The following is a 22,283-nucleotide window of genomic DNA, read 5'->3' as shown; positions in this document are numbered from 1 at the left end:
GTAAATGCTATTTTAATTCCCATGTTTACATGTGAGGAAACTGAGGCAGGAAGCGATTAAGGATCTTGTCCAGGGTCATACAACTAGTAAATATCTGATATGAACTTGAATCTTCTTAACTTTGGGTCTGGCCCTCTATCCATTGTGCTATCTAGGTGAGGGATATATGAAGGAATATGGAGAGAAACTAAACAGTAAGGAAACAATAAGGAAAACTATGTTTTGTAGGAGTGTGAGAATAAGCGAAGCAAGAGATTTAGAGTAGATTTTTTTTAACTCAGATATTAAATTAAAAACAGAATTTTTAATGGTAGTAAGCTTATCTATTTTTAATACACATTGTTGTATGAATCATGTTGGGATTTTCTGGCTACAAATAGCATTTTCTGTCCAAAGTCTATTAGGATTGCTTTGGATCACTGAATCACTGAGAAGAACCAACCCTTTCATGTTGATCATAGCACATTCTTGCTGTTATTGTGTACAATGTATTCCTGGTTCTGCTTGTTTTACTCAACATCAGTTCATATAAATCTTTCCAGGTCTTTCAATAATCGGCTTGTTCATAATTTTTTGTAGAATAATAATATTCCATTTCCTTCATGTACCACAAATTGTTTAGCCATTCCCCAATTGATAGGCATCCACTTCTTTTCCAATTCTTTGCCACCATAAAAAGAGCTTTTACAAAAATTTTTGCACATGTGGGTCCTTTTCCCTCCTTTATGTTTTTTCTTGGGATTCGGACCCAGTAACAGCATGGCTGGATGAAAGGGTATGCATAGATTTATAGCCCTCTGGGCATAGTTCATATTTTGCTTTAGAATAGTTGCATTATTTCACAACTCCACCAACAATGAATTAGTGTCCCAGTTTTGCCACATCCCCTCCAATATTTATCATTATCTGTTCCTGGCATCTTTGCTAATCTGAGAATTGTGAGTTATTTTAAAATGCATTTCTTTAATCAATAGTGATTTAGAGCATTTTGTCATATAATTATAAATATAATTTAATATAATATAATTTTATCATCTGAAAATTGACTGTTCATATCCTTTGACTATTTGTCAATTGGAGAATGACTTGTATTCTTATATATTTAACACAGTACTTTATATATTTGTATGAGAATTATTTTGTAATTGTGTTCATATATTTTTGGATTTTTCTTGTCATGTAGGCCCACAATTATTTTATTTTGTCTATAGTAGTTTTAAATGAAATTTCTCTTTTGATCTTTTGTTGATAGACTTTGTCAGCAATATATATAGAAATGCTGATGATTTGTGTGGATTTATTTTATATCGTGCAACTTTTCTATAGCTGTGAATTGTTTCCAATAGATTTTTGGATGATTTTCTAGGATTATCTAAGTATATCATATCATCTGCAAAGAGTGATAGTTTTATTTACTTAGTGCCAATGTTATTCCTTTAATTTCTTTTTCTTTTCTTATTGCTAAAGCCAACATTTCTAGTATAATGTTGAATAGTGGTGATAATGGATATCCTTGTTTCATCCCTGATCTTATTGGGAATGTGTTCAGGTTCTCTCCATTAAAATAATGCTTGATGTAAGTTTTAGATAGATAACTGCTTAATATTTTAAGGAAAGCTCCCTTTACCCCATGCTCTCTAGTGTTTTAATAGAAATAGGTAAATAGGAATTTATCAAGAGTGTTTTCTGTATCTTTTGAGATTATTATATGATTTTTGTTGTTTTTGTTATTAATTTGGTTGATTGTGGTAATAGTTTTCATGATATTGGATCAGCCTTGCATCCCTGGTATACATCCTACTTGGTCATAGTGTATTATACTGCTGATAAGTTGCTGTAATTTCTTTGAAAATATTTTATTTAAAATTTTCGCATCAATATTTTTTAGGGAAATTGTTCTGTGATTTTCTTTCTCTGCTTTGGCTCTTCCTGTTCAGGTAGCAGTACCATATTTGTGTCATAGAAATAATCTGGCAGTACTCCCTCTTTATATATTTTTCCAAATAGTTTATATACTTTTTGAATTAATTGTTAATTGGTAGAATTAACTTGTGAATTCATCTGGCCCTGGAGAATTTTTTCTTAGGGAATTCATTAATGACTTGTTCACATTCTTTTTCTTGAATGCGACTACCTATTTTATTTCCTCTTCTGTTAATCTGTAAATATATAAAATATATATCTGTAAATAAAAAATAATCTATAAGTTCTGTTAATTTGTAAATATCCATCCATTTGGATTAGGTCATCTGACTTGCTGCCATAGAGGTGGGCAAAATAGCTCCTAATTATTGCTTTAATTTCTTTTTCATTTTTGGTAAATTCAACCCTTTCATTTTTAAAGCTGATGATATGTTTTTTCTTTTCTTTTTCTGATCAAATCAATGAAAGGTTTATCTATTTTGTTACTTTTTTTCATAAAACCAACTATAAGTTTGGTTTATTAGTTAAATAGTTTTCTTAATCCATATTTTATTAATCACCCTTTTGAGTTTCAGAAATTTCTAATTGGTATTTAATTGGGGAATTTTAATTTGTTCTTCTAACTTTTTTAGTTACATTCTAATTTATTGATCTCTGCTTTCTCTATTTTACTTATGTAGCTATTGAGAAATATAAAAATTCCCCTAAAAAACTGCTTCAGCAATTGTAGTATGTTGTCTCATTATTGTCATTTTCTTGGATGAAATTATGGATTGTTTCTGTGATTTGTTGTTTGACCCACTCATCTTTTTAGAATTAGATTATTTAAATTCCAATTGGTTTTTAGTTTATCTTTCCCTGGTCCTTTTTTGCATATAATTTTTATTGTGTTGTGATCTTAAAGGAAGCATTTAATATTTCTGCTTTTCTTCATTTGATTTTGAGGTTTCTTTGCATTAATACATGGTCAGTTTTTGTGTAGGTGCCATATACTTCTGAGAAAAAGGTGTATTCCTTTCTGTCCATATTCAATTTTCTTCAGAGGTCTATCATATCTAGGTTTTCTAGGATCCTATGAACCCCCAGTTTCTTTTTTGTGGTTAGATTTGTTAGTTTCTGTGGTTAGATTCTGGGAGGTAAAGGTTGAGGTCCCCCTCTAGAATAGTTTTGCTGTCTATTTCTTCAATTTTAGGGGAGTATTTATCCCATTCACATTCACAGTTATGATTACCAGTTTTTTATTTCCCTCCATCCTAATTTCTCCCCTGTAATCAATTTGTTCTCTTTCTGTCATGTCCTTAGTGTTCTGTTTTTTTTTTTTTTTTTTTTTATCCACTCCATCCACTACCTCATTTCTTATCATTCCCCTCCCTCCCCCATTTCCTTTGTAGTGTTTTTTACTGCTCCACCCACTACCTTAACTTCTATCAACTCTTCCCCCCTCTACTGGTTGGAAAATTTGGTTAGGTAGAACATTTTATTGACAAAAAAGTGTGAGTTTCCAAAGATCATGATGAAATAAGTAAGTGATAATTAAACCGGGTTTAAATCGGCCTTTGGGGGAGTAAAGACTTAAAGTAAAATGATAGTTTGGGAGGAAATTGAAAGGGTATAATGCTCAAACCATAAGATGTTATGATTAGATGTTTAGAATTTCATCACATTATAAATTAAGGCAGCACTTCATTAATGGATGATATTAGTTTATGTGAGGAGATGTTGGAGTTTTAGTGAACTATAAGTATAATATGAATAATTAATGTGACAAGGCAGCCAAAATATTGTCAGTCTTAAGCTACATTAAACAGATTAAGTGCAGAGCAAGGAAGGTAATAATTCTGATATTGGAGACAACTCTTAGTTAGACATTTGGTTGACTGTGATCAATTTTTAATACCACATTTTAACAAAAGACTTTGATAACTCATATACATCAGATCAACAAAATTGACAGATAATGACAAATACTGAAGGGACTGTGAGAAAACAGGTGTGTTAATGAACTATTGTTATAACTGTGAAATCCTCAAGATATTCTAGAAAGTAATTTGGAACTATACTCAAAAATAAATTGTGCATATCTTTTGAACCAATGATACCACTACTAGGTCAATACCCCAAAGAGTAAGTTTTTGTAGCTGCTCTTTTTTGCAGTGGTTAAGGATTGCAAATGGAGGGGATGCCCATCAAGCAAAGAGTTGTTGAACAAATTATAGCCTGTGGATATGATGAAATATGATTATACTATAAGAAGACATTAAATAGATAGTTTCAGAGATAGTTGGAAAAATTAATATAAAGTGAAATGTGTTGAACTAGAGGAGCTATTTATAACAATATTGTAAATGCAAACAATTTTTAAAGATTCATAGGCATTCTGATCAGCCCAATGACCAACCACAATTCCAGATGATTTATAATCAGACATACTTCCTTCTCTTAACAGAGAGGTGTGGATTCAAAATGCTGATTGAGACTTTTTTGAGCTAATGTGGCAAATATGGGCATTTGTTTTACTTAACTATATGTGTTTTGTTTTCTTCCTCAATGAAGGGGGACATGAAAGTAGGAAAGAGAGAATGTGGAATTTCATTGATTAGAAAATACATTCACAATTCTTTTTAAAACTGACAAGCTACAGGATATCTAGAAAATGATCACAAGGATAGAGAGAGAACTGGAAACCATGCCATGTAAGTGTTATTTGAAATAATTGAGATGACATTGGGATGGGAATGGGACTTTTTAGCTGTTTTTAAAGGTTTGAAGGGATTCACATGGATGTTGAATTGAGTTTGTTGTGCTTGGCCCTAGAAAAAAGAACTAGGAAGAGTGGGCAGAAATTGCAGAGAGACAGATTTAGGTTTGCTGATTCTGTGTTTCTGTGATTATTAGGCTCTAACTAGACTAGAGTTCTCCAGCTAATGTCCCAGGAGGTTATACTTGCCTCACTACCATACTGGGTTGTTCTACATTCTTTTTCTATAGACATCTTTTCTGACTCTTAGCCTTTAAATTTTTTTTTCAATGTTTATTTTTAAATTAAAATTTTATCTTTAAAATTCCTACCTGAGATGCCTTCTTTTCTCCTTTGATGTAGTCAACTCCTATCCATCTTTCTGGGTCTTAGTCAAATTCCCTTTCCTAGAAGCATTCTCAGATCATATCAGTTTACTAATGTCTCCTTACTCTCAACTATATTGCTCATTGGCTGTATCATTTGTTTGTTCATCAATTACTTAATGCTCAGTAATATGTCATTTATTTTTATTTACTCTTATTTTGAGCAAAGCAAATCAGGATCTGTCTACTAATTGGTTGGAGAGTTGCAATCAGAAATTCTGGAGTGAGCCCCCAAATTATTGTTCTTAAGCAGTGAAGTTTACCTTTTAAATGCTTTTAACTTTTATTAGCTCCTTTTTTTTTATCTATAGCAAATACAGTTTTTAGATAAACTCCTCTCTTAGCATGCTCATAGTAAGCACTTAATAAATATTTTATCTATCTTTCTCTGTCTCTCTGTCTCTTTCTCTACACACACACACACACACACACACACACACACACACACACACAAATTTCTTTTACACCAATTTCAGGAGTCAAATTCTTCTGATCTGAGGATCTTTTACATTTAGTGACATTGCATTTTACATTTTAACACCCACAGGTTCACCTGGATATTTTGGGGAGAAATAGAATTCCAAGTTTATTAATCATATAGAATTTGAATATGTGTTTGTCATGGGAAAAAGTCAACTCATAGGCCAATATGCAAAGCATTGTTCCTTAAAATAAAAACTAGTTCTACCTAATAACACTTTTCATTAGGAATATATCTTTAACAATTTCTAAGAGTGAATCATACTCACTATAGTCAGGAAGAGAAATCATCCAGAAGGAAAATAAATAGCATTAATACTAGAAGGATGTAGACATATGTGCCCACACAGAGATAGACTACTGGGACTAGATATGGAACGTGGAATTTGGCCAAGAAGTTCCCTTCTTTTCTCCTTACTTAAGGAGGGGAAGAGGGAGAAAATGGGGGGAGGGAGAAGGAAGAAGAGAGGAAAAAGGAGGGAGGAAGAGAGTGAGAGAAAGAGAAAAGGAGAGGGAGAGAGAGACAGATAGACAGAGATAGAGAATACATAGGGAAAAAGACAGAGAGAGAGAGAGAGAGAGAGAGAGAGAGAGAGAGCAAGAGAGCTAGAGAGCGAGAGATTGAGAGAGAGAGAGCAAGTAAGAGAGAGAGAAAGAGAGAGAGAGAGAGAGAGAGAGAGAGAGAGAGAGAGAGAGAGAGAGAGAGAGAGAGAGAAAGGAGCTCCTATTCAGGCAAGAGAAAGAAAAAGCAGCAGACATACCTGAACATATATACATGCCCTTCAAAAAGCAAGAAAAAAAAGAAAAAAATAAACTCAATTTTGTAATTCATGTCCATTCACATGAGTATGTATGTATACTTACATATAAATATAAAATAAAATAATATATATTAACATCAGAATATAGCTATACCATCTCTCTGCCTTCCCTTTTGAACTTTCTCATGGCAGGGGGTTGGTATGCCTAGCTTGCCTTTGTTCTTAATGTCTCTGTTTTATTTCAACATGATCTTGGGAACATTTGTTGCTTTTCTGCATCCATAAGGTAGATAGCTGCACAAAAGTTCATTCTAGAAAATTCCCATATCTGGATGATCCCATTTTATTCGAACTGAGGTGGGGAGCAACATCTGCAGGGACCTCCTGTGGCGTGAATCCTGCCAACTTTTGGTTTGGGAATCCAGGCTGAATGTGTACAGGTTTTCTAGGCCTCATTTATTTTAATCCTGGTAGAAGTTTGGTGCCAGAATTTTCATTTTGTGCACTATTTTTCATACATACTATTAGATTTCCCTCTAGAGAACCTAATAGCTAGTTTGTAGTCAGTCGATTTGTCATTTTTCTGATGAAGGGAAGGGAAAACAATGAGTTTTTCAGTGAAAGTTGGCTGCCTCTTTGCCTCTTTCTGGTAATGCTAATTTTGCCCTGACAAGTCTCAACCTTGGATCACTCTTACCATCTACTGCTTTCACTTCAACAATGTGCTGCTAAATGAATCTGGAGAAATTTATAAAACCATACTGACTGAATCTCTCATAAATTTGTGCTGGGCTCTCTCTATGGCAAGGCGATCTTTTTACATCTCCCTAAGTGATTTATTATCACACTCATTCAGCATAGCACTTTTCCCAAACTTTTCAGCTGAAAACAATGCTCTACATGTCACTGAAAAACATCAAAATCATTTCCTGAGAGCTCTTTTCTCCCCCATTCTTTTTATTTTACATCACCCATATGCCTTCAGCCAATGTCTCTTCCTTGGCCTCATCTCACACAAAGAGGTTGCTCTGCTTTTTGCTGAGTTAAATCCCTTTAGTTGTACAATTTATCCCATTTCAATCCATCTTCTCTTACAACCAGCACCTTCCATCATCACTACTTTCTCAATTGTCTTTAATTGCTCTATCTACTGAATGTTTACTTCCTGCCTACAAACATGCCCATTATTTCCTGTAGTCTAAAACCTAAAAACAAAAATCAAAAAAAAATTCTCTAGATTCCTTTCTCTCCACTAGCTACTGTTCTCCCACAACTCTTTTTTTCTTTTGTGGCTAAGCTTCTTTTTTATTTTTTTAAATAATAGATTTTTATTTTCAAAATAAATGCATAGAAAGTTTTCAACATTCATCTTTGTAAAACTTAGTGCTGCAATTTTTTCTCCCTCCCTTTCCCCACTCCCTCCCCTAGACAACAAGAAATCTAATTTATGTTAAACATATGCAATTCTTTTATACATATTTCCACAATTATCATGCTGCCCAAGAAAAATCAGATCAAAAAGGGAAAAAATTAGAAAGAAAACAAAATGCAAGTAAAGAACAAAAAAGGTGAAAATATTATGTTATGATTCACTCTCAGTCCCCACAGTCCTCTCTGGGTGCAGATGGCTCTCTTCATCACAAGACCATTGGAACTGGCCTGAATCATCTTATTGTTGAAGAGAGCCATATCTATCAGAATTGATCATCATATAGAGAAAAATAATACAGAATATTGGAGGGGATGTGGAAAAACAGGGACACTAATACATTGTTAGTGGAATTGTTAATACATTCAGCCATTCTGGAGAGCAATTTGGAACTATGCTCAAAAAGTTATCACACTGTGCATACCCTTTGATCCAGCAGTGTTACTACTGGGCTTATATATCAAAGAAATCTTAAAGAAGGAAAAGGGACCTGTATGTGCCAAAATGTTTGTGGCAGCCCTGTTTGTAGTGACCAGAAACTGGAAACTGAGTGGATGGCCATCAATTGGAGAATGGCTGAACAAATTGTGGTATATGAATATTATGGAATATTATTGTTCTGTAAGTAACAATCAGCAGGATAATTTCAGAAAGGCCTGCAGAGACTTACATGAATTGATGCTGAGCGAAATGAGCAGGACCAGAAGATCATTATATACTTCAACAACAATACTATATGATGATCAATTCTGATGGACGTGGTCATCTCCAGCAATGAGATGAACCAAATCATTTCCAATAGAGCAATAATGAATTGAACCAGCTACACCCAGTGAAAGAACTCTGGGAGATGACTATGAACCATTACATAGAATTCCCAATCCTTATATTTTTGTCCACCTGCATTTTTGATTTCCTTCACAGGCTAATAGTACACTATTTCAGAGTCCAATTCTTTTTGTACAGCAAAATAACTGTTAGAACATGTATACTTATATTGTATTTAATTTATACTTTAACATATTTAACATGTATTGGTCAACCTGCCATCATGGGGAGGAAATGGGGGGAAGGAGGAGAAAAATTAGAACAAAAGGTTTGGCAATTGGCAATTGGCTGTAAAATTACCCATGTATATAACTTGTCAACGAAAAGCTATATAAAAAAAAGAATTGATCATCATATAATCTTGCTGTTGCTCTGTACAATGATCTCCTGGCTCTGCTCATTTCACTCAGCATCAGTTAGTTTAAGTCTCTCTAGGGTTTTCTGAAATCATCCTGCTGATCATTTCTTATAGAACAATAATATTCCATAATATTCATATACCAGAACTTATTCAATCATTCCCCAGCTAATGAGAATCCACTCAGTTTCCACTTCCTTGCCACGACAAAAAGGAACTGCTAAAAACACTTTTGCATATATGGGTCCTCTTCCTTTTTTTGTGATCTCTTTGGGACACAGATCCAGTAGAGACACTGCTGGATCAAAGGGTAAGCATAGTTTATAGCAACATTGAGTATAGTTCCAATTACTGGTCCATATGGTTGGACCAATTCACAGCTCCACCTATAATATATTAATGTCCCAATTTTCCCACATTCCTCCAACATTTATCATTATCTTTCCCTGTCAGTTTAGTCCATCTCAGAAGTGTATAGTGGTACCTCAGACTTGTCTTAATTTGCATTTCTCTGATCAATAGTGATTTAGTGTGACTAACCCCCCTAAGAAAACCCAATTATACTCTAGGCTTCTGCTTCCTTTCTTATCCATCTTTTCTTAACTCTTTATAGTTTGGCTTCTGATTCTACTATTTAACTAAGATTACTCTCTTCAAAGTTACCAAGGATCTTTTAATTGCTCAATCTAATGCCCTTCTCCCCACTTTATTTTTTCTTAACTTTTCTGTAGCCTTTGACACTGTTGGCCATCCTCTGTTCCTTCATATCCTCTTCTCTTGAAATTTCCTTGACCCTAGTCTATTCAATTTCTCCTTCTACCTTTCTGGCCACTTTTCAGAACTTTGTCCAGGTCAAACCCACTAAGAATAAGTATCATTCATAGTTCTGTTCTGGACCTGCTTCTTTTCTCATTTTATATTATTTCATTTGATGAAATCAAATTCCCTTGCATTCAATTGTTATTTCTATGTTGATGATTCTCAGATCTTGTTATCTAGCTCTAACCTGTTCCATCACCTCTAGTTTCACATCTTCAGCTGCCTCTGGCACATCTTTCCATACGTTAATCTATCCTCCATTCACTTAACAAAGTGATTTGCTAAAGTACCTACCAGATCCTTTTCAATCCAGTGATTTTGGCCTCCTGACTGTTCCTCACTCAAGACATTGCATGCCAGACTAGCAGCCCCACATGCTTGGAGAGCTCTCCCACCTTATTTCTGGCTCCTGATTTCTTTGTCTCGTTCAGCTCCCAGTCCAAATCCTACCTCTTACAGGAAACCTTTCTTGATCCTCTTCAATGCTAATGCTTCTCCTCTATTGATGGTCTCCTAATTATTGTTTTTTCTCTTTCTTTTTCTGTCTCTCCCTTTTTCCATCTTTGTCTCTCTCTGTCTCTGTCTCTCTTTTCTCTATCTCCTTCATAAGCACTGCAGTGGCAATCTGCTAAATGTTATAACTTTACTGAGTTTCTTTATCTGTACAATGCATTAGTTATTATTATATTTCCAGCCTTACCTATCTTAACAGGGTTGTTTTTGGGTACCAAATGAGAAAAGTATATGAAATTATTTATAACTTGTAAAAACTCTATGGAAATATAGCATGACATCATCATCAATCCACAAACATTATTATGCACCTACTTTAAGCCAGTCATTGTGACTACAAATGTAAAGAATGAAGCAATTTTTACTTTCAAGAAGCTCACATCTTTTCACCTTCCTCTCTTTGTCTTTTTCCTTCCATTGTTTAATCTCCTCTCCTTTCCCCCCGGAATCTTAGCTGCATTCTATAGTTCTCCCTAGTTTTGATAAGTCAAATTTTCACTCTATCTTACCAGAGTCCAGATTTCCATGTCATTTCTTCACACACCATTTGGTATAGTTCCTAACTCCTCCCCATTCCCAATATGATTCTCAATATTATTTTATTATAATATAAACTCCCTAAGGATAGGGATGGTCTTATTTGCATTTCTATATCTAGCTTTTATCACAATTACTGGCAAGTAGTGGATAATAAATCCCTTATACATATTTTTATAAATATGTGTGTAACTGTATGTTTGTGGTGAGATAGAAAACTCAAATTGAGTAATTGGAATCCAGTTGTCTTAGATCAACTATGGATGTTGTGTATGCGTGTGATGTCAGAATTTTCTTACTGGTATTGAAATGGTAATTTGTCATTGAGTAGAGGCTATGAGACTGTTTAATGACCAAGCTGAAGGTATATTGATTTATTGGGAACATGGGGCCTGGGTTGTCTCATTAAGAACAATAATGCTTTTCTAAGGCAAAAAATAGTAGTAAGATGGAACATCAGTGGATGCCATTTGAGAACACAGAACAAAAGAATGACAAATAAGTGAAAAAGATTAGAGCTTCAACATATAGAATCTTAAATGGAATTGAGAAGGTCTTTAGAAGTAATTTCATCTAATACCTCTCATTTTACAGATGAAGAAACTGATGTACAGGGAATTTAAATGATGACCACTATCATTTAAGCCAACACTGAGATTTGAACTCAGGTCCTTTTATATCAAAACCAATTTTGTTTCTATTGTACCTAGCTGTCTTTATATAAAACAGTGGTGGGAGTATAGTGTAAAAAATGAATAGTGAGCTTCCTAGATTCCGCAAAAAGCATTAAGCCAAGAAATTGCCCATTATCCAGGACAGAGATACTACAGAAGGCAGAATTGTGTGGATTAAGAGAAGCTTTCTAGCTGTGACAGAAGGAAACCTCCAAAATCCTTCCCTACCTAGGAACATACATTTTTAAAAATGTTTTACTCCTTTCTCCTCTGTGTAGTGTGTGGTTATGTACTTATTTGTATGTGGTGGGTGATGGTGGTAATCAGAAACTGAGAATGTTTCTATTTCATGATTTTGCCCCGTTGCTTAGTTTTCTATTCCGTCTCTGTGAAATATTTTGCTATCTGAATAATGGTTCTCATTGGAAACCTGCGTTCAGAATGGAGACATGAATAGAGTATTACCATGATTTTGAATCCAAATAGTAGTGTGAATATAGAATTGAGTGGGATGCTTGGTATAGAACATATGCTTGTCATAGATATATGTACATATACACATGTAATTTTTTATCAATCTGTTATTTAAATTCATGTGTTAATGAACATATGTACATAATACATGCTCACCACAATTACACACCACATATAAATGGCAGATTGGCAAAAATTAAACATCTAAACCAGACAAGACAGATGGTATGTTGCAGTTACAGTAGAATGATCATTGGAATCATGGAACAGAAAAAACAAAACAAAACAAAAAAATCCTTCATTCAAATTTTAAAAACCTGTCTAGGTAAGGTGCTGTTGAGAGAAAAAAATAAAACATTTTATTTCAGAAGTATTTTCCTGATTTTAAACTTTTTTTCAGTAGATTTTACTGAAACTGTATTGTTAGTTGAGGTTAGTCAACACTTACAAATATGAAGAAAAAAATTACCATCCTGGGTTTTAACATCTTGCCAAATGCTTTTTGTGAAATCACAGTTTCATTCCATGACTGGGGAAAATTTTTTCAAGCCAGTACATCATTAGTTTTTTTTTTTTAAATAAAACTAATACATCTCTTGAGGTATAGGAATGAATGATCTCTTGTCATCTTTAAATATATATCAGAGTCGTGGGAAGAAGATATATTTAACAGAAAAAGATGCATTCACAAGGAGATCACCTTTTAAAGAAAATGCCAGTTATATCAACCAAATTTGCATGTTATTTTAATAATTATGAGTATGAAATTAAATTCTGTTAAGTGTAAAACTTTGGGTCATGGGGCAGAAGCTACAAGTTGACAATAATATATCTCTCATGACATACATATATGAAAGAGTATTCTATTTAGATTTTCAAAACACTTCTACAAAATCACCTAATTCAATGTACTCATTTTACAAATGGGAAAATTGAATGTTAGAAAGATCATATATGTCAGAGTCCAGATTCAAACTCAAGAACTCCAAGTCTATATCCAGCCATTATTCCATGGTAACAGAGTGGCTCCATTAAGGAAATCTATGCCCAGAAAAGGAGGTGAGTTGTTTATATGGTAAGAGCAAGAAACACAGATTGAGAACCTGAATCTCTATGGTTATCCACAGATTATTAAAAACAAAATAGAGGAAGGACTCCTTCAAGATAGACACATCCTTTGTGCAGGTCCTTACAAGAGTATATGGACAAAAATCACTTGGAGAAGAAAGGCATAGATAAACTGATATCACTGAACTGGTGAAGACATACCAGACAGATGAAGTCAAAGTAGAAAATTGCAATATTGAAATGTGTAACATATGCTTATTGCCCACCTTCCCCAGCAAAGTCTCATTTCCATTAGTCTCATTGTATAAAGTTACAAAATACCTACTTTTCTATACATAGGATAGTTGATTTTGTTTTTATTTTAATTTACAAAACATAAATTAAATGTCCAATATAGGAATTGTCTGCTGCCTTGAATGTGGCCTAAGTATAAGATCTCTGAGTCCCTGGGGCCATTTCTTTACAGAGGCATTGAGGGGATATGGTCAGCATGAGGTTCATTTCCAGAGAACTAGAAAATAAAGAGAATCAGTTGGGGAATGGCTGAAAAAAATCATGGTATATGAATAAAATAGAATACTATCATGTTATAAGAAATGATGAGAAGGACAGTTTTAAAGAAATCGGAAGACTTTTATGAGCTCATAAAAAATGAAGTGAATAGAAGTGAGAGGACCATTAACACAAAGACAAAAACATCTTTAAGGCAAGCTACTTTGCAAGATTTAAGATGTCTGATCAGTTCAGTGACCCAAAAATGATTCCACTGGTGACAAACTCAGAGTAAAGAATGTGATAACACATTTTTAAAATGGGAAATACGGAAAATTGATTTGTTTTAGTATGCATATCTGTTACAGGGATTTTCTGGTATGTGTGTATGTGTGGCAGAGGAGGTTAGTCAACAAACATTTATTAAATGCTTGCTATGTGCCAAGTATTGTTCAAAAGGTTGAGAGGCTAGTAGGAATGAGAGAAAATAAATATTTATTAAATGATCAAAAATAAAATTTAATTTTTAAAAAAGAAATTGACCTTTGGCCTCTATTGTAGAAAGCAACCTATCTCCCTGCATAATCAATTAAATTATTTATTAAGCTCCTACTACTGTTAATGAACTGAACATTTATGATAAAAAAAAAAACTTAGAAGAAAATAATTATGAGTATTAAAAGAGTTTCAAAATAAAGTCCTCTGGGAAGTCCAGTGGACTAGGGTGTTACTATTTTTAAATATGTGTTCATGCAACCTGGTAAAGTTGCTTTGTGAATGCCTATGATCATTAAAGTGGAGTCAGTGGCAAGACAAAAGGGCTTCATTAGGGAAGGGGCATCTAATTTTGGCTTTAAGGGATGGTGAAGACTTCAACATGTGAAGAATTAAATGAAGATGTTTTTAGACACTGGGAAAAATTCAGGTCATATTGAAGGGATAGGAAATACATTGGTTCAGATAGAAAATAGAGTTTGTGGAAGGGGCATATATTGGGATAAGGAGGTATTATATCATATTGTGGAGGGTTTTGTACGTTAGGCAAAGAAGTTTAAATCTAAGTAGCAGTTGAGAACTAATGATAACAAAGGGATGTTTAGTCTGGCAATGTTAACAGAAGAGAAAAGGTGAGAGAGTAGAAGGAAAATCTCTTAACACAAGCAGATATTAAAGTGGAGGTGGGGTAGAAGAGAGGACAAGATAAATGAATTATTGCAGAGGTAGAATCAGTAGAACTTGTGATTCATTAAAAATTAGAGATGAGAAAAGGAAAGAAGCAAAAATAATATCAAGGGTAAAAACATGAAAATGAGGCAAATGATGATGGAACAACTGGGAAAAAGTCATTTGAAAACCTGTAAGAGGTGACTTGGTATAAAGGATTGAGATCTGGCCACAAAATTAAGAAGACTTGAAGTCAAGTAGTGCTTCTGACTCCTGATATATTGCTAGTCAGTGCTCTAACCGATTCTAAACACCATAAATTGAAGAGAAGGGATTAATCTGCATTTTTAGAGTTCTTTCTACATACATAATTGAAGTCACAGGTCCAGTCCCTTCCACTAGTCCTGTGCTTTTAGATGCTGTGTAACACTGAACAAATCTCTGAGTTTTAGTTTCTTTATGTATAAAATGATTTTGTGTGTAGTTAAGATCAAACAACCTTATCACATATGGGTTCATATGGCAATTTGAAATATTTCCATGAAATATCAGGATACCTCCAGTGAAAAGAGAATAAAGACAAAAAAGTTACTAAGGCAATGGCAAACTTGTTAATTTAATATTTGTCATCATATTGTACAAAGCTTAGATTTTTTGTTGTTTTAGCAATTATCGAATTAATGATTGATAAAAAAGATGGTCAGAATAATGTATATTATCATAGAATACATTTATTTCTTATTAATGGTGTCAATATAAGTACAGATTAATGTCTATAATTAGGAAAAATAATTAATAATTTTGTGAGTTGTACTTAAATTTGTACTTCTTTCTTCAAAAGTATTAGAAGAAATAATTTGTCTGGATCACAACAAATTGTTAAATAAAAATGTGTATTTTGTAAGTATGTTTGAATTTTGTAATTCTTATATTCTATGTCTGGGAGAAAGATTCTGTCACAATTTTCATGTCCTAGTCAGCTATAATCAAGGCAAAAGATCCATCTCAAGTCAACAAACAATTCTTTTGGGAGAAGTGTCAATTAAGCACACTTCATAAATTTGCTAATTGTTATTCTCTGTTGTAGTCATTAGCTATAACATTATGTGCAAAGTGAAGAAATGAAGCAATAAAATGTGTTATTCAGACCAACTTTTATCTCCATTTCGTAGAAGCCTTACTAGATATTGTTGACTCTGTCTCAAAATTCTACTTCACTTAAGTAAGCCCTCAAGATAAATACATGTTTTAAGAAAATTAAATGGTGTATTGTTAATGTTTTCAATATGTAAAGTAGTTATTTCTCTGACTGGTTGACAGTAAGTGACCTACAGTCAAGCTCTCTTCATCATTGTACTTAGTTTTGTTTTTTAAACTTTATTTGGAAGTTCACTGTATCAATGACATCAAAACTCCATTAACATTCCTATTCTTTCTTTCTAAAATTTTTTTGCGTGAAGAAACACTATTAATGATAATATTATGAGAAAAATGTTATAATTGACAGTATGGGACATGGTTTGGATCTATTAGATTGTAAACTTGAGGACAAGGACTGTCTTTTGTCTCTTTTGGCATGTCCAGTGATTAGCACACTTTCCTGGCTCATAGCATGTGATTAATAACTGTTTCTTGAATGAACAGTTGTTTGGACTACATTAATCTTTGTATCCCTAGGGCCTAACACAATACCTGGCATAAAATAGGTGCTTAATCAATGTTTATTGATTGAATAGTTGACTAGACTATTTTATTCTTGGTTATTCCCTAGGGGATAACACAATGCCTGACACATAGGAAAAATTAACAGGAGCTAATTAATTATTTAAATAGTCCTCAGTTTAATTGAGTCTTTCTATGATTTCTGTCAGAACCTAATCCCGTGTTTGATCTATGGCGTTCTCAATCCGGGAAACAGAAGTTAGGAAGGACCTTCTCATTTAGTTTTTAGAAAAAAGAGAGACTTAGCACAACCTGGTAACTTTGCTACAAACCAAACAAGAAAAATAAGGGATAAGAGGGGTCACACAGACTTCTAAAAAGACATAATTGTAATGTCAATTACTTTGACACCTACATACCACCAAGAGGCATCATATAAAACTTAAGGAAAAGATTAATTTGCAAATAAATATTGTATTAACTTTTTTGAACATTTGCTTACATTTTAACTTTTTATTACTTTTAGTACATTATTCAGAAATTACTTCAATATAATGTCTATGTTAATTGATCATGCCACTGGACCAGATGGTTCTGAAGGGGAAAGCAAGGCAGGTAACCTTGTGCAGCCCTCCCTCACTTAAGTCCAATTCACTTTTTTTTTTAATTAATCAGAAACATTCAGTTTTCCAAACAACTCTTCCTATTATGTCTCTCCTGTCTCCTCCCATTCTTTGTCCCAGGAAATGAGTGAATTGGTGAAAATTCACTACTTCCCTCTTGTACCCAATACCTAACACATAATTTATGCTCCCTTACCCTTTTCACATTTTTTTACATCAATATTATCACTGATTTTGAAAAAGGTGCTGTCCTGTGGTTCCCCTCATATCTTAGACATCATCCTTTTTGTGCGGCAAGTGCCAATCACTTGCATGCGTTCATTTTCTCTATTATATTGAAAGTCCCTTGAAGGCAGTGCAGTCTCTGTCTCTATCTATCTGTCTGTCTCTTTCTAAGAAGGTCTCTGTGTCTCTGATATCTTTATCCCCAAAGTTTAGTGCAATACTTGGCAAATAATACATGTTTTAAATATGCCTTTTCATGTATTATCTCATTTACTTTCATCACTGGTATTTAAGGAATGACTAAAAGGTGAAATAATTGATACTCTACTACTTTGAGTATTACTTTCTTGGTTTTGCTGCCCAGTTTCCCAGATTTTACTACCATAACTCCGTGATCTTCTCAAGCTGGATTTTCTTCCAGTGCCTGGGATCTTCTCATCCTGGGATATCTTTTATTTTGTTTTATTTTTTATTATAGTTTTTATTGACAGAGCATATGCATGGGTAATTTTTCAACACTGACCTTGAAAACACTCTCTTCCAACTTTTCCCTTCCTTGCCTCCACTCCTCCCCTAGAAGGCAGGCAGTCTCATACATGGCAAACATGTTAAAGTATATCTTAAATACAACATATGTGTACATATTAATAAATTCTCTTGTTGCACAAGAAAAATTGGATTTGGAAAGGTAAAAATAACCTGGGAAGAAAAACAAAAATGCAAACAGTTCACACTTGTTTCCAAGTATTCTTTCACTGGGTGTAGCTGGTTTTCTTCATCACTGATCAATTGGAACTGATTTAGTCCAATTCACTTGTAGTTAATGGCATCACCCCCTGACATCATGGTCTTCTTCCAGAACTAAGGACAAACAACAACCTCTGTGAGTAACTGCTGTGGATCTTTGTTTCTGCATCTATAAAATAAGAAATTTGCGTTACATGAACTCTAAAAATCCCTTCCAGCTTTAAAATTTTCTGATTATTTGTTTCTGGGAACCTTTCAGAATAAAGTGTATAGGAGCTTTCGGTGTCAGCAAGCTTAGGAAATGTTTCTCCAAAAATTTATATTACTTTTGCCTGTATCTTCCCCACAAATCCTCTAAAAGAAGTCTACTTAATATGCTGAGAAACTTCTTTTAGATTTCTCAATAATGTGTTGATACCAATGGTGAACAGTGGATGTTAACATTTTTATAGACCTTTGATGTTTGCAAAGTGATTTAGATCCATTATTTGATTCTTACAATATTGTGAATTAAGTGCTAACATTGTCTCCATTTTTCAAATGAGGAAACTGAGATAAGAGAAATTTTAAGACTAACCCATCATCCCACAATTAACTAAATGTTTGAGACAGGATTTTAACTTATGTTTTCCTGATTACAAGTCCAGTACTTTATTCACTGAATAAGCATCATGTCCCACTGCCTTTTCTGGTCCCATATCTCCCTGACAATGCCATATCCTTTATTACAAATAATTTCATATTACCACATGCTCATACTCACCTACTATGTTCCATTCCACAGCCCTTTGGATGACCCACAACTTAAAATTTCAAAGATGTGGAATTCTATGATTCCATGCTATGCATTATCCCTCATTGGAAGAACGTTGATGTTAAAATGGTGGACCTGATTTCAGAGACAAGCTTGGGGTCATTAAAAACTCTGAATAACATCCCAAAGGCCATTCAGCTGGCTCCCTTCCTGTTCAATTCTGGCTCAAATTCATTGTCCATCTGCATGGTCTGTGTAGGAAATTGTGAGTTAAATTAAATGCCATTATGGCACAATAAAGAATGTTTAGGCAAGGAAAGTTTCTTTAACCTTTGTTTCAAAGTAGCTACTTAAATATTATCTCATGAATCCCACAGGATATAGGCAAGATTAAAAGTCTTGATGATTTGTGAAGCTAACATGAAAATAACAGTAAGGTTATTCCTTTCCCCAAAAGCACAGCTACTGAAAGGAAATAATTCATTTTTAAAATTTGCAATTGGTAGAGGAAAGAAAGCAAATCAGAAAGAACAGTAGCTACAGTGACAAATGATAATAATAACTGACATTTATAGAAGATTTCCCAAAAGGCTTAGAGCAATTTTAAGCTATTAATGCTTAATTTAAGTTTTAATTTAATCTATTTATATCTTAAAACCCCGTTAAGACTTTTGGGATGTACTATATAGTGTTTAAAGTTTGCCAAATTCTCTCTCTCTGTGTCTCTGTTTCTTTCTCCCACTTTTTAAATACAGACAAACGTAAGTATAGAGAGATAGAAATAAGATATAGATATACATACAAATACTACATATTATGTATGTACACATATATATGTGTGTGTATTCATATGTATATATATAGACATACTCATAATATACATTATGACTCTCACAATAATATTATATAGCTTATTCCAAGTCCTATTAGTCCCATTTTCCATATAAGGAAACAGATTTGGAGAGTTTAGATGATTTTACTGTGGTCACAAAGCTAATTAGTATATACGCCATTACAACAGAATAAAACTTGGCTTAAATATAATAGATATTATCAGAATTACCTTCTTTAAGTTTCATTCTGAAGCCTTTCTATCTTGGAACAAAAACAGCTTGGTGTAGGGGATATGATACTGGCCTTGGAGTCAATACTGCCCAATTTCAAGTCCTTTGGCTGACACCTTAGTTTTGTAGCCACATGAAAAAGTCATTTAACGTCTCTGTTCCAGACAATTCTCTAAGACTAAATACTACTGCAGAACTGCTGAGCTTCACAGAAGAAGCAGTTCTCCACACCAAGAAACCCTGCACACCTATAGATGAAATCACAGGTCTAGACTGTCTCCACCATCCTCCCCTTCCTCATAAACAGAATTATATGGTTACTATTTGTTTTTGGTCTTGTTTTACTTCATTTTGTGTGGGGATGTAAACTTTGGAATTTATATTTATGTTTTTCTACTCTAGAATGATTTATCAATTTAAAAAATCACAAAGACTCCAAGATTTCAAATTAAATGAGGCTTTTGAAGTTTTATTTTTAGATTTTTCTTTTGCTCTCTTACTACACATATAATTTGCTATATTTTTTTTTAAACTTTGGTAGCACTGACCTCATTTTGGCAAAATAATGGCATGTCAGTTACTGAGACACATCTCTAGCAATCAGGAAAATATCAGGATTAGAACTTGAATAATTCATGAAAGCTAGAGAGTTCTCAAATATCCCTTACTTCTTGGAAAGGTTTGTTATTGAAAACATATGTGTATATATGTATAAACACACACATATGTGCAAGGCATGTTTATGTGTTTATAGGTATGCATACAGGTGTGTATATACATTGTGTCTATACATGTACATAAAATACACACAAGCAGGTGAAAGATTTTCAACTCATCAGGATGTGTTGTGGATAGAGGATATCTTTTCCTGAGGGGCATATGCATATATATGCATATACATGCTTATGTTTGTATGTGTCCTGTGTACAATATATATAATTCATGTAAACATATAGCTCCATTTACATATACATGCATACAATACACAAATGTACATATACACACATGGACGTGAAAGATTTTCAGCCCAGCAGTCGGGGTGTGTTGGGGGTAGAGGGTGTCCTGTGCTGCACATGGAAAAAGTGACCTGTATCATACCTGTGTCTAGACATTTCCTCTCCTTGCCGTCAACAGTCCAATTGGCTGTAGGTTTTTCCTCCTAGTGAAGAGGAAGCATAACTCCTCTCTTCCACTCAGGGCTCTGATTCTGCCTTTCCCATGATCCCAAGTCTTCTATTCAGTATGAGGGAGAAACCTCAAAGGCCAGACAGAGCACCTCATTTATTCAGCATGACGCTTGTCAGGCATCTGAAAGGCTGCACCAGCTCGACTGCAAGAAAGGTAGGGATTGGGGGCTAACCAGCTGGCTGCAAAATTCCGCAGGATGATTAAAAAAAAAAATCAGGGTCGGTCCACCTAAACAGGAACATCAGATCCGCTAAACTTGAAAAGAAGTCGGGGAGGGGGAGGGAAGTTTGGGAAACTCATCTTCTGGGCTTTCAATCGCAAACTTTCCTAAAAGTTTTCGGGTCCCTTCCTATCCCAAATCGCTCTCCACCCCCCACCTTTCATTAAACATATGCACATGTATCTGTTGAAATATTCAGGTCGAGTGGCATTCAGCGTGTGTTTGCATACATTACTGCCCACACATAATCCCAGGCAATAAAGGTGGAAAGTTGCATTTTCGAAAAAGCAAATTGATTCCAACACTTTTTTTCTTTTTTATCTGCTGCCTGATCTTAATTATCCAGCTGTTAGTCATTTCTAAGAAGCTGCTGGGGTAACTCCGAGTGATTTGAGCTGTGATGTATGAAGTGGTGCACGCACCTTAGTGTTTCAGGCATACCTTTCAAGTAATGAAGACTCACAGGAATTGGGCTCGTAATAAATAGCTTTTATTACCCAGAGTGGTGGTTCTGGCAGCGGAGTGACAGCACTTTGATAGATGGGCCCGATAGTTTCCCGTGTTATGCTTACTCTGAGTTAGTAGAAAATAACGGAGGGGGAAGACCAGGAAAAAAAAGGGGGGGGAAAGAGACTTGGCAGAGGAAATCTTATGGGTATAGGGGAACTGCAGATCTCTGAATTCCGAAACAAGAGCTAGAGCTGAAATGTGATTCTCTAGTGCCTGGCGTAGCTAGCATCTTGCCGGGTACAATTGTGCAGGATGCTCAGTGGAGCCCTTTGGATCGCACAATGAACTTGGGGGGACCGTGCAGCCGAGCAAGCCAGTAAGGCACCTGGAAGTTTGGCTAGGGAGGATTTCGAGGGGGGTTTTCTGATGCTTAGGAGAATCCTGCCTGCTTTCAGCTGTGTGGAGGAGGACTCCAGTTTCCCCATGAGGGGCCCACTTGGAAAAGCCGTCTGTGCAGACTCCCGACTGAGCTGCTGTGTTTGTTATTTACCAAAAACCTTTCTCACCTTTGCTGATTTTGTTCATGCGATTTACACCTACTGAGCCACGGGAAGGATTTTAGGATGGATTGTCTGTGCATTGTCACCACCAAGGTAGGACGGGGAAGCAGTATTGTTGGTCTGTGCAAATCTTTCTGTTATTATTCC

General features: G+C 34.6%; 1 protein-coding gene across 5 annotated transcripts in view; it reads left to right on the top strand.

Annotated features, from left to right (window-relative positions):
- Positions 1-22,283, top strand: part of DLG2 (discs large MAGUK scaffold protein 2) — a 2,591,935-nt gene that overhangs the window by 485,602 nt on the left and 2,084,050 nt on the right. Inside the window, exon 1 of one of the 5 annotated variants that reach the window (XM_051987238.1) lies at positions 21,908-22,229. The exons of the other annotated variants lie outside the window; for them this stretch is intronic. Within the exon in view, the coding sequence (XP_051843198.1) occupies positions 22,200-22,229 (30 nt within the window). The 5' untranslated portion in view covers positions 21,908-22,199. Of the gene's footprint in view, positions 1-21,907; positions 22,230-22,283 lie in introns of those variants that run through there. 5 annotated transcript variants of the gene reach the window in all.

The sequence above is a fragment of the Antechinus flavipes genome, chromosome 3 (assembly GCF_016432865.1).
Source record: "Antechinus flavipes isolate AdamAnt ecotype Samford, QLD, Australia chromosome 3, AdamAnt_v2, whole genome shotgun sequence".
In the NCBI taxonomy this organism is placed as follows: domain Eukaryota; kingdom Metazoa; phylum Chordata; class Mammalia; order Dasyuromorphia; family Dasyuridae; genus Antechinus; species Antechinus flavipes.
This window is presented reverse-complemented; position numbering and strand designations above follow the sequence as displayed.